Source organism: Parasteatoda tepidariorum, chromosome 7 (assembly GCF_982258835.1).
Source record: "Parasteatoda tepidariorum strain Cologne lab strain chromosome 7, Ptep-v5.0, whole genome shotgun sequence".
In the NCBI taxonomy this organism is placed as follows: Eukaryota; Metazoa; Arthropoda; class Arachnida; order Araneae; family Theridiidae; genus Parasteatoda; species Parasteatoda tepidariorum.
The window spans coordinates 64,331,097-64,348,929 of NC_141761.1; the positions used below are offsets into that span (position 1 = coordinate 64,331,097).

The 17,833-nt window shown below is 28.5% G+C and overlaps 1 protein-coding gene across 1 annotated transcript; it reads left to right on the forward strand.

Annotated features, from left to right (window-relative positions):
* The first annotated feature begins 10,921 nt into the window (after window positions 1-10,921).
* On the forward strand, window positions 10,922-17,585 carry LOC147807197 (uncharacterized). The gene is made up of 4 exons (XM_087167949.1): window positions 10,922-11,052; window positions 11,146-11,340; window positions 12,667-12,860; window positions 17,400-17,585. Exons 2-4 carry the CDS (start codon window positions 11,161-11,163, stop codon window positions 17,566-17,568), a joined length of 543 nt encoding a protein of 180 aa, XP_087024075.1. The 5' UTR covers window positions 10,922-11,052; window positions 11,146-11,160; the 3' UTR covers window positions 17,569-17,585.
* Window positions 17,586-17,833: the final 248 nt, after the last annotated feature.

The window sequence follows — 17,833 nt, forward strand, 5'->3', positions numbered from 1 at the left end:
AGGGGAGCCACAAGATTTGAGGATATAGGCAAAATAGCAAAGGATGTGGAGAATGCGCTAGCAATTAGTGAGAATCACGTGACTAATGTAACTAAAACAATAGATGTAGAAATGTTATTAAAAAATCAAATGGAAAGCAATCGCAGAATAGAGAAATTAACACAAAAAATTGAGGATTTAACTAAAAACAAGGCTGTTAACAATATCTCAGGAAATAGAAACTTTGTTCAACCCAAAATAAGTTGCCATATTTGCAACAAAAATTACTTGACTACCGACTGCTGGTACTATCCAGGCAAAAGTGGGAATAACAGCAATAGAGCAACACCTTATGATAGGAGTCGTAGCAATTTCAGGTGAGGTTTTAATAGGAACTTTAGACATAGGGGTTACAACAGCAGAGATAGGCGACAGAATAATTTAAACTGATCGCTGGTTCTTGTAACAGGTGGAATGATACAGGGTTTACAAGAACCAATGAGAAATCAAATCAGTTAAAGTCAAATGAAAAATTGAAAAAGAGAGAAATCTATAAACAAAATGTCAAAACAAAACATAATGACAAAAAATTGAAAAGTAGGATATTTATTAATAGTAATATCAAGCATAAAAATTTTAATTCAGATAATAATGATAAAAAAGCCAGGTAGTAACAAATTCTAATCATAATTTAAAAAGTAATCAGATAATTAGAAATAAAATAAATCAAAGCAATGATAAATTAAAACAAATAAATGAAGTAGAAGTGGGGAATAAGCATGTTATGACCTGCAATGATATTGACAATTCGGATGCTTTTCCTATCATAATGTTAAAATTTGGAGATTTATTAATACCCGCCTTATTAGACACTGGTGCTAATTTAAGTTTAATAGATCCTGTAACTGTAAATGAAATAAAAGAAAAGACTAAAGTTAATTATTTATCTCGATCAGTAAGAATACATACTCTGGATAACAACACTATACCTTACTTGTCAGCTATTTCATCCAAATTTAAAATCAATACTAAATGGTTTAATGGAACTTTCTTTGTAACTCAAAATTCTTGGCATTACAAATATAAAATTATCTTAGGATACGACTTTATCCAAAATAACAAAATCATTTTAGATACACCGAATAGGAAACTAATTTTGGGGCACGAGTCATTTGAATTATTTGAAGATACTCCTCGTGCGATAAATAAAATATGTAATAATGTGCAGTTAGATAAAGATAATATTGCTTGTGCACCCGAGAAAATAATAATTGAACCTAATTCCCAAAAATTAATTAAACTAACTGTATCTCAAGGTATAAGCAATTGTAAACAAATCTTATTTTCTCCTATTAGTAATAAACTTAAGTATACAATTTATGAATCTATAAATGAAATTAATAGTAAAGATTTTGCAACTCTAATTGAAAATAATACTGACAAAAAGATAATTATCAATAAAGGTACTAAAATTGGCAAAGTGTTCAAAATTGAGGAAAAGGACATTATGATTCCTACTGAAGATGAGCATTTTCAAATGAATAATTTAAAATTAGAACAGATTCAGGAACTTAGAAAAATGGAGATCAATACCAATGATTTTGACTTAAAACACTTGAATAAGGATGATGCAGACAAGATGCTCAAAATTTTAATGGATAATGCTGAGGTTTTCTCAAAATCTTATGCTACTCTAGGCTCTACTAACGCCGTTATCCCCGAATTTAAATTATTACATCAATTTCCTATTCAGACTAAGCCATATCCAATTTCTAAAATTGTCAAATGATTTGCTAAAAAAGAGATTCAAAATTTATTGGAAGCAGGCATTATTGAACCGTCATCTTCAAATTATTGTTTTCCGGTAATTTTTGTTAAGAAAAAACCTTTTGTAAATGATCCAAATTTACAAAAATTCCGCATGGTCATTGACTATCGCTTGATAAATTCTGTGACTGAGACCTTTAAAATTTGTTTACCTAAGATCAATGATATTTTACACGACATTTCTGGCAAAGCACTCTACACAGTGTTAGATTTAAAGAGTGCATTATTTCAACTGCAATTAAAACAGCAGGATAGGGCCAAATTTGCATTTTGTTGCGAGATTGGAAATTTTCAACCCACTCGTCTTCCTTTTGGATCTCGTAACAGCACTTCATATTTCCACAATTTAATTTCAAAGTGTTTAGATGATATAAAAGGGCCTAATTTACAATTTTTTTAGATGATATTGTTATTGCTGCTAATCGATAGAAGAGATGATTAATTTTTTGTGTAAAGTCTTTGACAGACTTAAAAAATTCAACTTAACTTTAGATCCTGCAAAAATTCAAATATGTAAATCTGAAAAAGTTTATTTAGGTTTCAAACTTCATGCCAATGGTTTTTCCCCAGCTCCAGATAATGTAAAAAGAATTGTAAACTTTCCTATTCCTAAAGATGTCAAGCAAGTACAAACTTTTTTAGGCATGATTAATTACTTTCGTCATCTAATTTATAATTCAGCTGACATTGTTAAACCAATAGTAAATTTAACTAAAAAAAATTTTGAGTACAATTGGAATGAAGAGTGCCAGAAAGCCTTTAACTACATATCTGAACACTTATTACTTACACCTACTTTAAAAAATATTGATGACAGTAAAAAATTTTATATTGTTACTGATGCCTCTAATAATTCTTTATGTGGTATTTTAATGCAAAGAATTGAGGAAAATTTTGTACCTATGGAATTTTACTCCAGACAACTGACTTTTGCAGAGTCCAAATATCCATCAATTAGGCGAGAACTTTTAGCTATTGTTGATTCAGTTAAGCATTTCCATCAACATCTTTATGGTAAAGAATTCATTGTTTTAACTGATGCGAAAGCATTAACTTATCATATTAATTTGCAAAAGCAACCTGAAATTGTGAGTAGGTGGCTTATGTATTTACAAGAATTTAATTATCAAATTAAGCATATAGAAGGATTAAAAAATCCTGCTGATTATCTATCCAGAGTGCCCATTACTGAGGTTGTTGTTAATAATGTAAATATATTTGAAGTGAATGAAAATCTTAAAATGGAGAATATAATTAAATTTCAACAAAATTGTAACAAAACTAAAGAAATATTAGAAAAACTTAAAATCAATGACAAATTCACTTCAAAAAAATTTTTTGTAAATGATAAAGGAATACTTATGATGAGAATTAAACCTCCTAAACATCCTCATAAAACTATTAGTAGAATTTTTATACCTGAATCTCTTAGAGGTGAGGTTCTTAAGGCAGCTCATGCTGCACATTTTGGTACTTTTAAAACATACAATTTAATGAAGAGAAATTATTCCTGGTATGGCATGTTAACTGATACACAAAATTTTGTGGAATCATGTGATGCTTGTTTGGCAAATAAACCTAAACCAAAAATTACTGAAACTAAATTTATTGAGAAAAGTGATCTCAATGTGGGACAAAGATTGTCAATTGATATTGTAGGAAAATTGCCTAGGTCTATCGACAACAAATTTTTTATTTTAACAATTATTGATAATTATTCAAGATATTTAGAGACCATACCGTTAACAAATATAAAATCACCTAACATAATCAGTAGCTTAAATGACTATTTTTCTAAATTTGGGTTAGCTCAAGAAATAATTAGCGATAATGGCACTAATTTCACTTCTAATGAGTTTGTTAACTTTTTAAAATCATTAAATATTGAACATAGAAAAACTTCATTTTATTATCCTTTATCTAATGGTTTACTGAAGAGATCTCACAGAATTTTAAAAGAATCAATAGCTTCAATGTGTCACAATAGTTGGGAGTGGACGAATAAACTTTTATTTTTCAAATTGCATTATAATTCCTCAATAAATGTGGTTACAGGCTATACTCCTGCAGAATTGTTTTTTGGTCGAAATTTAAATCTCCCATTAAATGTAAGTGTTAATGTCAACAATGAAGAAAACCCATCTAATTACATTAAAAAATTAACAGAGCACATTGCAGAGACCAGAGAAATAGTGAGGCTTAATGAGAATAAATATTTTGAACTACATGAGAAATACATAAAGGGTAGACCAACTCCTAATTATGAATGTAAGGATCTTGTTTATTTAGAAATAAATACTGATGTTCGTTCTTTAGATCCCAAATATGAAGGTCCTTTTGAGGATACGAAAAAGTTTAGAAATAACAATTACCTAGTACATATAAAAGATGATAGAAGAGACATGTACAAAAAATTTCATGTCAGTAAACTTTTAAAAAAAAGTCATTAAGAGAGGAACTAAAGAATGACAACTCAAATGATCATGATATCAGCATTGAATATTAAGCTAAATAATGGTTGGAGTGTTTATCATATTTTTATTAGGGCATTGATTTGACAATTTTAACTCAAGGTTTATTTAAATGTAAAAATATATAGTTAGCAAATTTTTTTGGTGGTAAGATTTTTGAATTGCATTTTTCCCCTTCGAGCTCAAAATTTTATATTTGATAAAAAATGGCTGGTACAATTATCATTAAATATGGAAACATCCCATTCAAAAATTAAGCTTGATTTTTTCTTGGTTTTCTCTTTCTGATAACCGTCTTATTTTTTTAGCTACTAAGGATTTTTACTGTCCTTGTGATGCAAATTTTTAGTTATATTGTCATTTCAATAACATCTGATTAAGATAGGGAGTATAGTGAATTTAAGGAAAGTTTTGATATAGTAAATAAAATGAAATATGAGCAGAATAAATAAGTAAATGTGCTGAATTGAGATAATAATCATTGCATATACTAGTGTAGGATTCAAAATGTAAATAATTGTCTAACATATGACAAAAAAAATAATGCAAACACTAGTATAGGAGTATGAGGTAGATCTAAAAGATTGTCCAATTAGTGTCGTATGTTATTATACAAGTGTCAAACATGAAATTGATCAAAAAAAAAGAAAGAAAGAGATCAATATCAAAATTTTTTTTAAACTTATTGGCAAAAGTTACTGTGTATTTTTAGATATTGTATGACAAAATGTTATTAGGTGACAGTATTGTTGGTGTAATGCAAGTTTTGTGTGTTAAAATTTTTTTGTTTTGCAAGAAAGAGAGAATGGAGAGATAAGATGAATACTTTAACAAATTTTTTTTTGAGACAAGATAGAATAAATTCACCACCATTGTTGTTTTGTAATTGTATATGTATGTTATATTATTCGGATACTCACCATTTTTATTCACTAAACCACATGCTTCCAAAGAAAGAAATGTGTAAGGCAGCTGAATTTTTCTTTCTTCATTTTTTTGCTATTTCAGTGAAGCAATGTTAAACACTGTTTAACAATTTTAATGTCTTTAAGAAAAGACATAAGTTGCAAAAATATAAGACTTGAAGTATTGCTTTGTAACAAGGAAGAAATTGCATGGACTGATCCTATAGGAGCAGATTATCTCGAGGAGCAGCTTTTGAGACGCCATGGGATTAAGCTGAACTTTCCCCGCAGCGACACCTGTCAGCTGAGTTCCCGAAGTGCAACAGTTTTCAACAAAAAGTAATGGCAACGTGGGAGTGAGGGACTCCTTTTCCCCCTTTTCGAGAAGCACCATTCATTTTTTTTGGGGTCCCCCTGATGTACGTCGGTGCATCAGGGAGGCGGAGAGTCTGTTGTTTTTAGAAGCAAAATGGTGACGAGTTCTTAAGACGAGATGAATCCATGTCCATCATTAATAATTGTTTAATAATTTACAATTTGTGGCCTGTGTGGCTGTAGATAGTGATGTTTTGTATCCATAAGTTTTTTAATTTTTTTAAAAAAGAGTATGCTGTCTAACAAATAAAATGTGGTGAGTTTACAAATTTTCTGTATTTTTTTTATCTGTCTCAGGTTTTTTATTCTTACCAATCCATTCCTTTTCAGCTATTTATTTTTCTTTCAGGTTAATCACTAGTTTAGGTTTATTGCGACAACGCAATCTTTTTAACATTATACTTTTGGCCATGTTTCTTAATAAGATGATACGTATCCGTTTACAGGATATTGTAATTCCAGTATTTTGTAATTGTTTATTCTAAATTAATTCTTAATGGTTCATTCTAAATTAATCATTTAATCTTTTGTTTTACTTCTTAAACCCTTTTCCCTAAGCCATTAAGGAACAGACATTATAATATATATATATATATATATATATATATATATATATATATATATATATATATATATATATATATATATATATGACGATAATCTTCAGGATTATTAGGTAATCGGTGCGCGAATTGACAAAACATACCGTAGATTATAAACTAGGCGATTGCAAATAGAATTGGCGATGGATTACACGTAAATGTGGTGGGAGAACGAAATTACATTAACCTAAACAGTGAAATTTGATATTTTTTTTCTCCTTCTCGACTAGCCATGATGAATAAAAATAACTCATTAATTCATTTTAGTAGAGAATTAAAAAAGAAAATAAACTTTTTATTCTTAGGATCACGTTACAAATAAACTGTATTTATATTTTATTAAGCGCAATAATTTATATTTTATAAAACGATCTAGTTTTTTGATATAACAGATTTAATTTTTTTTTCAAGAATTGTGTTTGTGAGGAAATAAAAATAATTTATTATTGAACCAATCACAAAAAATAACGTAACATTTTAATACCATGTTTTATTGGAACGCTATTTTGAAGAATTAATTCTATTTAACTTTTATTGTAAGAAAACATAACCTGTTTTAATTTAGTGATTTTCTCTCTGTTAAATCAATCTTGATAAAAGAATAATGTAAACTTTTTTATGAACATTTTTTTTAGAAATTAACAAAGACATATTATTTATTAGAAAAAAAAAAATTGGAGTATTCAAAAATGTTATCACGCTTTAAAGTAAAAATTTCTTGCAAATGAAAAAATCGATATTTTTAAAAGTAATCGGAAATTTGTTAGTGAAAAAAGAAATATGTGAAATAATTTCAAGAAGAGAAAAATGTACAAATGAAGGGATTTTTCTTCAATGACTTATATCGCGTTTGTTTTATTACTAGAAGCATTTATTGTAAAAAAATATTTATTAAATAACTTTTTTTTCAATGGGATGAGATCTTGAACTTCGTGAAAAATTGACTCAATTCCTTAATATATATAAAAGTCCGTAAATACTTCATTTATTATGGAGGTCATAGATACCTTGATACTCTTTCAGTATAAGAATAATAAATGCAATTAATAGAAAATGCACAATTTTAAAAATATATTTTATTTACATACTAGCCGCCAAAGGCGCCCAGCTGTCCGCCAAGCTAAAGGTTTTCACAAATAAAATTTTTTAAAACATAGCCGGAAATCTGAAGATTAGTGGACAATTAAAGTGTTCCTGTCCAGCAATTTTGTCTTCATATCCAGTTCTGCTGCAGATGTGTTATAGCTCTTGAGGATGTTTGAAATTATATAGCTACAACGCTTAAGAAAAAAAAAACTAAAATGCTAAATACATGAAAAGAACACGAAAACGAATAAATTTTTTATGGTATCAATTTCTATTTCTATATAATTTTTTATGGTATCAAATTCTATTTCTATATCTGTTACGTCAAGCACTCAGGTATTATAATTTGATCTAGTTGTGCTTGTATAATTTTGATCTAGTTGCGCTTTCTACGTCATTTTGTTAACATCGTTTGGTTTGTTATTTAACATCGTTTGGTTTGTTTTTTCTAAGTTAACTTTCAAAAAATTGGCTGGAATCAGCATTTTTATTCTTTAAGTTGTTTATTTTTTCTTTTGGAATTCGTTCCTTTTTAGCGAAATGTTTTTCAACCTAATCGAATTCTTTGCCGACTGTTCTCTGTATATATAAAGAAAATAAAGTAAATATTTTTAAAGTGTTGTGAAAAGAATTTTTAGTTGTACAAAGTACTACAATATCGCTATAAAAATTATCGTCTTCGCTTAAGAAAAAAAAAATAGAGCGTGGAAAGAAGAAGAAAAACTTATTATAACAATTATGAACAGCGACAAATATATCAAAGCGAAGCGTTCTATTTACGTATCGAATATGTTGCCACATTTTTAATACAGAAGTTAAACTTTTCTCCACTTTAATAAATGTAAACTAATGCGAACTTTACAATTAAATTATTAATTCCTTCGTATATTATTGGTTTAAGTTGTCGAAAATTAATATTTCAATTGTGAGGTTCGCATTAGCATACATTTATAAGAGTGGGGAAAAGTATATGCATTTTTTAATAGTTTTTTGAATATGGCTCTTTGAAGACGAAAAAGCAGACGAAAAGCATAGGCTTACAAAATGACTGATAACTAAATAACTAATCAAAATTTTTGAAAAAGAAAAAAAATACTTCTTCATTATGTCAAAACACAATTATGGGCCGAGTTTCGTGCCTTGGCGAGGCTTCTGGGGCGATATATTGTGATTACAGACAGACAGACACACACACAGCCGCGTTTATTATTATGTATAGATATTGGGTGCAGGTTATTCTGCAACGATCATACGTAGCATAAATTTATAGATTCCTAAATACTGTTATGTGAATTAGGTAATTAAAAACATAATTAAAAAAATAACAGAATTAAAAAATAACATAATTAAAAAATTTTTCAACCTTTAATTGAAAACTTCCTGTAGTCAAGTATTAATAATAATTATAATTTTTAACAACTTTTTTAAACAAAAATTTTTAATTCTCAAACTTACTTAATACTATCCTTCATATGAAAATATCCGAAAATTTGTAAAAGAAAAACTATATTTTAAAATTGAGCCATTGGCGACATCAGAGGTCAGATATATATACTGAGTTTAAACAAATTATATATTATAGAACTCACATTTAGGACTTGGATCAATTTATTATCAGTTCATGAGAGTGTTTTTTAATAAATAAATGTAGTGATTGTTTGATTGATAATTGTAAGTCCTGAGTGTTAAATGTTAAGTTATGTTTCCTTTGAAATAATTTTTGAACTATGCAAAGCAGGGCGACATTCATTTCAACTTATAATGATAAAAACTTTAAATGAAATACTTTAAGAAAAATACCTTCTAAATAAGATTTAAATAAAAGGCAATCACTTCGCCTGAGTGATTTTGTAAAGAATTCTAAACTTTTTAATTTTACAAGTTAGGTGAAAAGTAAATATCTTACAATAGTGTAGGGAATGAAAGAAATTCTAAATTAAATGAACATTAAAACATTGAGTGCAAAAAATTTTCAATTCACTTAAAAGTTCACTGGAAAGTTCCCAAGATACGGTGAAATGCGCAGAAAGTAAGGCAAACACTAACGGTCCTAACATTGCATTGCTTTCCTGACCAAACTATTGGGATAATATTTCCAGATTGCGGCAACCCCTACATGCTGGGGATCAAAACTCCGAATACGCAGGAAAAAAATTTCTCAAAGTAGGCTCGTTTTAGTGTCTGATTTCCGAACTTAAAATATATTGTCTGCTATAGTTAAGCGGCATATTTGAATTCACCCTCTCGATCCATTAAGATTGAGTCATAGAACGTAAACATCTGATCATTAGATCAAAAGTTATAATAAGATTTTTGTTTACTGCTCACTGTACACTAAAACGTGATTTTTTTTCTTTTGAAATTTCGATTTTAATGCCATTACTTCAATCTCCTTCGGGTTGTGCTTACTTTATAAATTTAATCTCAACTATATTTTTCTCTTCACTTTTAAACTGTAAGGACTTTTTCTCCATTTGTATATTATGAAAAAAATTATTAATCTGATTGCGTAAACAGTTAATTCATTAAAATTTTACATTCTCAATTAATTCCTTTCAATAGTCATTTATATTATTAATAATAATAATTTACACAAAATTATAATGAAGGAAAGTTTGATTAGAAATTTAAAAGTTTTTGCTGCTATAATTAGGGAATTTCTATCGACAAAATTCAAGTAATTTTTTTTCCGGAGCAAAATGCATTTTTATTTAAAAGGGAACAATACTGACTTAATATTTATACTATAAAAGACTCTCTAATCGCCAACACCGATGACAGGAGAAATTTTCAATTTTTTCTTTTCCACAAAAAGTTTAAAACTTAAATTATTGTTCTTTCATTATAAAACAATCGTATAATATTCTCGTATCATGTAAAACTTTATAACGAAGTTAATTATCTACCATTTTGAAGTTATAAAATGAAATAATTATTGAATTATACTTGCATTTTAAAATGTAATACTCAATTGTTCAATGAATTTTACGATTATTATTATAAAACTGCGTATAATGAACATTTCAATTAAAATAATTAGTACAAAATAGCTGCTAAAATTTCTCTTAAACATTTATAAATATTATGCATTTATAAATTTCAGCTTTTCGCATTATTGCTAAATAATCTCTACGTCGAAAAATATTTAAAGAATTTCATAATAACAGAAAATTAAATAAAATTTTAAAAAAATTGTAAATGGTTATCGAGCAGAACCATTAAGTTTAATTAATGAATATAGAATTGGAAACTAAGTCTCTGCTAAACAATAAAAAAAATTTTTTTTTAATCTTTTAAGTAAACAAACTTTAAATACTCATTTCATTATTAAGGATTAAAGGTTATTGTGAAATTATTAGTTCGAATTAGTGGATGAGTAGGAAAAGAATTTCACTACTCGAAATACATTAAATGAAAGTTATGAAACTATAGAATATGTAATAATGTGCAATTTTTCTATCTTAGCTCTATTGCGACCTTTTAAAAAACGCTAATAAACATAATTTAGTCAACAGATACAAACGATTATGTCGGCGCTATAACAAAAAAATACGCTTTATATTTTATTTGATGCAGAAGAATCGAATGAAGATCCGCTTAATTGAAATGTCGCACCCATATCTAACTTGTTGAATGTTATGCTATATCGAAAACAAAACAAAATCATAAGCACACAGCTGTTTGGCGATTTGCGAGAACGCTCCTTCAACGCCAATAGAAATTTTCGCCAACCCTTTGCAATCTACGGTATGTTTTGTCAATTCGCAATCGGTGCCATCTAGTTTCCCAGACAATCTACTGTCTATTGTATGAGCATTATCAGCTTAAAAAAGATTTTGAATTTTAATATTTATTGTTCATAATGATTTTAAACTAAATTCTTCATCATTTTGTTTTCAGCCAAACAGAGTATCAATGGTAATATCCGAAGACACGCATATAAACCCTATTTGTAATATGCATTTGGCCATCCACTGTAGAACTTATTTACAGGAACTCTCAAAAGCAATTTCAGAGATTCCTAGCTATATGGATGAAGAGGAAGCGACGAAGAAAGTAGTTGATTATATGTTCGAAAGCTCAGCAGTAGTAAATGTAAGTATTTATTGGTTTTATTTACTAACGGCGAACAAAAAAAAGGTATTTCACATCATTTCAATATTGATTAGGTTTATTAACGTCAATTGGATGTACTAAAATCAGTTTACAATTTCCGAAATGTACTTTAGAATTCTCATTTCTCTCTATATAAATTGAATTATTGATGAAAAACAAAGTGGGTGGTATTGACTGCGCTTATTAACGATGAATAAAAATAAAATTAAGTCGCATTAAAATCTGTTTTCAATTATCAAAATTTACTTCAAAATTCACATTTCATCCTATAGAAATGGGATTGGTGACGAAAAGCGAGATAGGGGGCATTGATAGCACTTATTATTGATGAATACAAATATATGAATAAATAAATAAATTAGGTCACATTAAAATCAGTTTAGAGTTTTCTGAAATGTACTTAGAATAAATATTTTTTCCAATTGAGTTAACAGTTAGTTCGGGTAACAGTTTCTGTAGATGCCCCTTTCAGACTCCACAGGTAAATCATAAGGAATTCTATCCTAAAATCATAAAAACTTATACATAATATGTGCCCAATATGTTATTTAAGAGAGGAAGAAAAATATAAACGTTAAAATAATTTGCTGACTTGTAATCATGGTCAACTGAAGCAAAAATGGAGAAAAAATAACAGTTTATTAGTAGGGTCAAATTATAGGTGGTTTCGAATGAGAAGCGGACGCCTTTCAGACTTAATTGGAAAATAATTTGATTTATGATTGTTTATCCACAATCTTTTGAAATGCGGAATATTGATATCGGTAATGATTCATTAGAATTTTATAGTGCATTTGATTTTTTTCAGTTAAATATTTTTTTTCAACTCTTATAATATAAGTTTTTTTACTAGTAATTTTGAATATTATTTTAAACACTTAAGTGATAGAAACTGATACTAAACTAACTTTTCTAAAAAAAACTCTCTTCTACTAGACACTCTGTATGCATTTTAAAGCATGTTATTTATACTTTCATCAGTAATTGACAGTAATCATAAGGTTCCTCCGGGTCTTACAAATTTATAGCATAAGTAGTAACTCCCTGTTTAATGAAGCCATTTCAACATTTTGAAATCTGGCAACTCGGAATTCTCGTACATATATATTTCCTAGAAAAAGAAATGAGTGATCGTCGCAAATGTTTTTGAAAAAATATCGTCGTCTGTTTTATTCCCTTCTCCAGTTTTTGCAATTTGTAGGACCCATGGAATTTCTATGTGTAATAATTTAAACTTTTTTCTACAAATATACTTTAAGGATATCTAACTAATTGCCATTTTTTTTTGTTCAATCAACGGAGCAGGTCATACCAAGAGAGATCTCATACAGACAATTCCATCCTCTCAGAAGAAATGCTGATGGGAGATACACGGCAAATTTTAATTTCAAGTCACTCTATCGAAACTTTAGTGACCCTAGCATTCTGAATCCAGAACCTTTTGGTTTATATGAAGGGCCTGCTGTATTTTTATGGGGTACCAAATCTAACATTGACTTGTAAGTAAAATATGCTTTTTTTTAGATTGTGTCAAAAAATGTTGAAATATTTTGTTACGATCTAGCTACTACTTCGGACCTTACAGCTTAAAAGGTCTCTTTCCACTACAGCTTGGATTTTAGGCTAAGTATTTGATTATCATTTTCTCGATGTTTTTGTTTTCAACAAACGTTTTGAATGAATATTGATTGATTGATCTAAATGTTTATGCAAAAGCCTTGTTTTAGCCTCCAAGCCTGAAAGAACTCTAGATATTTTTTCAGAACTGCCATAAATAGTTTCTCAAAAACGCAAAGCTTTGAAATTAAATCAAGAAGGTTCAAAAACCGGTCATCACCTACAAAGCTAGTTTTAAACCAGAGGAAAAAAACTGAATAATTAAGTATCATTTTGATATAGAGATATATAATTATTTTTTGATATTAAAATATGGTTAGTTGCAAAATATTCCATAGCGATTGGTGATAACATCACTTAAGTTTTTAATTTAAAAAACAACTAAAACTTTTCGAATAAAGCTTTAAAACGAATACTATACATTATTTTTAAAAAAATCAAAAATGTTAATAATTTTACTAATAATTAGTAATAAAGACGAATAACTAATTCTCCGTAATTGATTATGGTGCTACTTTTAGGGTACTTTCTTGTGCAAACTAAATATTAATTTGCTTAAGCCTCCAAAGAAAGGAGATACTTCAACAGGTCTAGTTCTTTTTTACGTAAAATAGCTACAATGTGTCATCAACTTAAACTCTTGCTTCTCCGTTCTTGTTTTTCTATAGGACTATTTTGATAACATGTTTTTCTTAAAGTACTCCGGAAAACAGCTTTTGAAATCGAGTGTGATATCATTCATATTCATCACCATTACAGGTCATAGTTACTTTTATCACTCTTTATTTTTTTGCATATACTATCTAAAGAACTACTCTCTGAATCACACATTGTATGATAAAAAGCATCAACAAGAAAACTAGCCTTAAACTAAATAATTAATTTGTTGGTTTAGCGAACAATTTTATAAGCAACAACGGCAGCCATCTACTGGTATATTTCCAAGTTTATTTTGAGAACAGGTCATTTCAAGAATACGACATGTTTTCCAACTAAATTTAAATTTCACTGCATAAAATATACTATACCAAGTAAGAGGATATGAATTTTTTACATCCCAACTATGTATCTACGTCAACTAAACTTAAAATGCAAAACATCTCAATTTTGAAAAATAGTAGAAATAACTGCTTTTCAGACTCATTTATTGAATCATTCAGTTAGCGATTTCGGATAGGCATTTCAATACTGTGCATATTTTTGTGTTTAGATATTAAATATTTAAAAAGTTACTTTTATTATTTTTTTAAATTTAAAATAAAAACTGATTTGGATGATTTTGAATTATCGCTTTAATGTAAATTATTCAAAAACAAAAGTTATTTGTCGAAAATCTAAGAACCAACAAATGAATAGTAGTAAACAATGCTTAAAGAATTTCTGCTTACAGAATTTTATTGATGTTATTTTGTCGGGGGAAAAATCAATTAACCAATTTTTAATTTATAAAATAACTCCAAATAATTCATTTTTCTAAAAATAACACCAGATATACTTTCCTTACTCTAATTGGATGACAGCTTTTTGAAAGATACATCCGCGTGGAGTCAATATCCAACATCATTTTATTTTTGAAAATTAAATAATGATGATTAAATGCGTATTTAGATTTTTTTCTCATTATTTATAGTTGAGTTCGGTAAGGAGGTAAAGGGCCTCTAAAGACAACCTGATTAGTCACAAAGAGCTTCTTTCGCATGATCCAGATAGATCTATTAAAATGTGATTGCCACCGCAATACCCCAACGCAAACTGGTGTAAGAAAATGATGGATGAGGCGGTTTTCTAATATAAGTGCGTCCAAAAAAGCTCTAATACATTTTACAAATAATACGACAACTTCCCCAAGATGTAAGATTGCGAAAAAAATGAACAAAGCTAGCAAAATAGAAATTCAGTGCATAAAAAGGAACGTTATTAAAAACTTCGTGCCATTTTGGACAGAAGATCAAAACACCCATAAAAAAAGGGACTGGCAAAAAAATAAATAAAAATCAGATTTTAATACCGGATATCCTTACTCCTTTATGATTATCCCTGATAGATATGCAAGTTTTACTCCATGTGGCCATGCCCATGATGAGTTCAAGGTTCTGAAAAAGCTGTTGAGGCTTGGTTTCTAATTTCTGACGTAGACATGGAATCATTACTTGTAGCTGTTTGCATGCTGAAAATGCTAAAGTGTCACCTTGCATGCTGAAGTGTCACCTAGTAAATTTAATGTAAATCCTGAGTCATTGCCGGTCAATCGATGTGATGATTATTTTCACGTACCAACATGTCTGCAACAACCTCTCTAGAGAAAGGTTGTCAATCAAGAGGAACTGTAAGCAAATAGCACTGCTAAAGAAAATCACACACCTCCCAATCACGGACCAACACTTAGCTTTCGTTTTCAGGACTCAATCTTTTAACAATCATGTCACGATTCATATATAATATCGACCCTCCGTCAGAAGATGTGGACATTGCCTGAGCTGGTACTCCTCTCCAAACTTCCTTACAACAACCAACGAGAAGAATTTCGGACGGAACATATTTAAAGTGCAGCTTGCTTCGTATACACTCCAGCTGTTTAACCAGCTGCTAGGATGGAACTCAAAAACCCCGACTATAAATCAAGAGAGTGAGTGATGCCTTTACAGAATGCGCTATAGCCCTTTCAAAAGACATACACAAGAAAGGAGAACCATTTTACCATTGTGTTTACAATTGGCTGAACACACTTGGCGGAAGATATATCGTAAATTCAATAAAACCCAGGGCTGAAAGTGTATATTATACTGAGACGGAAAAGAGTAAAAATGGATACGAAGGGCATTTGATTCCAGCATTTTTTTAGGAACATTCTATTTCTATAAATACCGAGACTTTTATATATATATATATTTAATATATATATATATATTTAATATATATTTAATATATATATATATATATATATATATATATATATATATATATATATATATATATATATATATATATATATATATATATATATATATATATATATATATATATATATATATATATATATATATATATATATATATATATATATATATATATATATATATATATATATATATATATATATATAAAGTCATAAGTCATAAGGAAAAAGAGATCCTCTAATTAACTGTTATTTTGTCACCGAAGTGGAAATCTCGGTAATATAAGCCTTATCCACCTTCTTGAAGTTTACAGGTTCTAGATCAGGGGTTTCCAACTGGCGGATTGGGGGCCGCATCCGATCCACGAAGCCTTTTTTGTGGCCCGCGAACTGAAATATATAAGTTATCATTTTTTTTGAGGACAATTTTCGTAAAAAATCTTTATGGGTTTAAAATACTTTTCTCATTAACAGAAACCTAATTTCTTTGTTTCTGTGAAATTTAACATACCAACGGTGCAAAAAAATTTTTTTTCTCGGGTTCTGCCTTCAAGAAAATATTTATTCAAATGCAAAAATATTCATGTATGTTACTCTTTTTTATTTCATTGTTTTGTATTTTATGAAAGTAATTCAGCATGTGTGTATCAGAAATTGTCTCGAAGAAATTCTCCGATTTAACTTTTTGAAATCACTCATTTTGGACGAAAATATTCGCACACACATTTGTAAATTTTAAATGTAAATATCTATTCTCTGATGGTTGCAGCAGATAAGCCTAAATTTCTTCATTAAACGTTTTGTGTGGTACAATGTAAGTTTTAATGCCAACCTTTTTAAAGTTTTATATCTTAACAATTAGATATCTGTTGCACATTAATTGTTTAATACATAGGTGCAGATTTAAGTTATTGCAGCCCAAATTTTCATTATTTATTTAATATTTTTAAAAAAATTATCAGTAGCAATTAAGTATTTTTAAAAATCTACTTCTTATTTTAATTTGTAATTCAATACTTTTGCTTTGTACAACTTGGTAAAAATCTGACAGTAATATTTAATGTTCCTTCAAACATAAAAGAGTCCCACATTAAATTTTGATAAAGTTGCGGAAAGCCATTTTAATTGTGGTCCTCGGCCTCATGTAAGTTGGAAACCCCTGCTCTAGATGCTTTGGGAAAAGAGATATCTGTGCATTCTCTAGAGTCTCGGCAACTTTTCTTCCACGGAAACAGTGCTTAATGCCCCACTTTAGTTTTAATATATGACTCAAATGCTTTTTGTTGATACAGTATCATACAGTTTCTTCAAAAAAAGTTACATCAAAATTTTTCATACTTCGTTTTTCTCTAAGCCTCTCAAATTTACTTTGATTTTAACATCATATATTAGCTGAGTGAAAATGAGAAAATTTTTATTAATTACTCCAATTATTAAAATGTAGCTTGTAATTAATTTACAACTTGATCCCCGATTTCTGAATTTCTTAGTTCCTCTAATGTTTGTATTTTTAATATGTTTTTAGGATGAGTCGTAAGCCTGAAATTAAAAAATATTTTCCAAATGCTGAATTCATTGAATTTGAAAACGGTTATCATAATTGCGCAGTTCGAGGAGAAATCGGCAGATATAGCTGTACAAGTTTTGGAAAAATACAATATTTCTTGATCCAATATGAAAATTACTATGAATAAAGTTATGTTATAAAATATTTATTTAGTCTGCTTCATATTTTATACAATTATACTTTTTAAAATGTAAACTGCATTACGTTCAAATAGTGATCATGGACAGACTCGGCTTGCGAAATGTAAAATGGGTCATATTTGATAGTTAACAACTTTGTGGCTTTTATAGACATTTGTTACTAAACAGGAAATTATTATATGCAATGTTTTAAATTATTATTATTTTTTGCATTAATACTTCATCAAATTAAATTAATTAACACTTTAAATT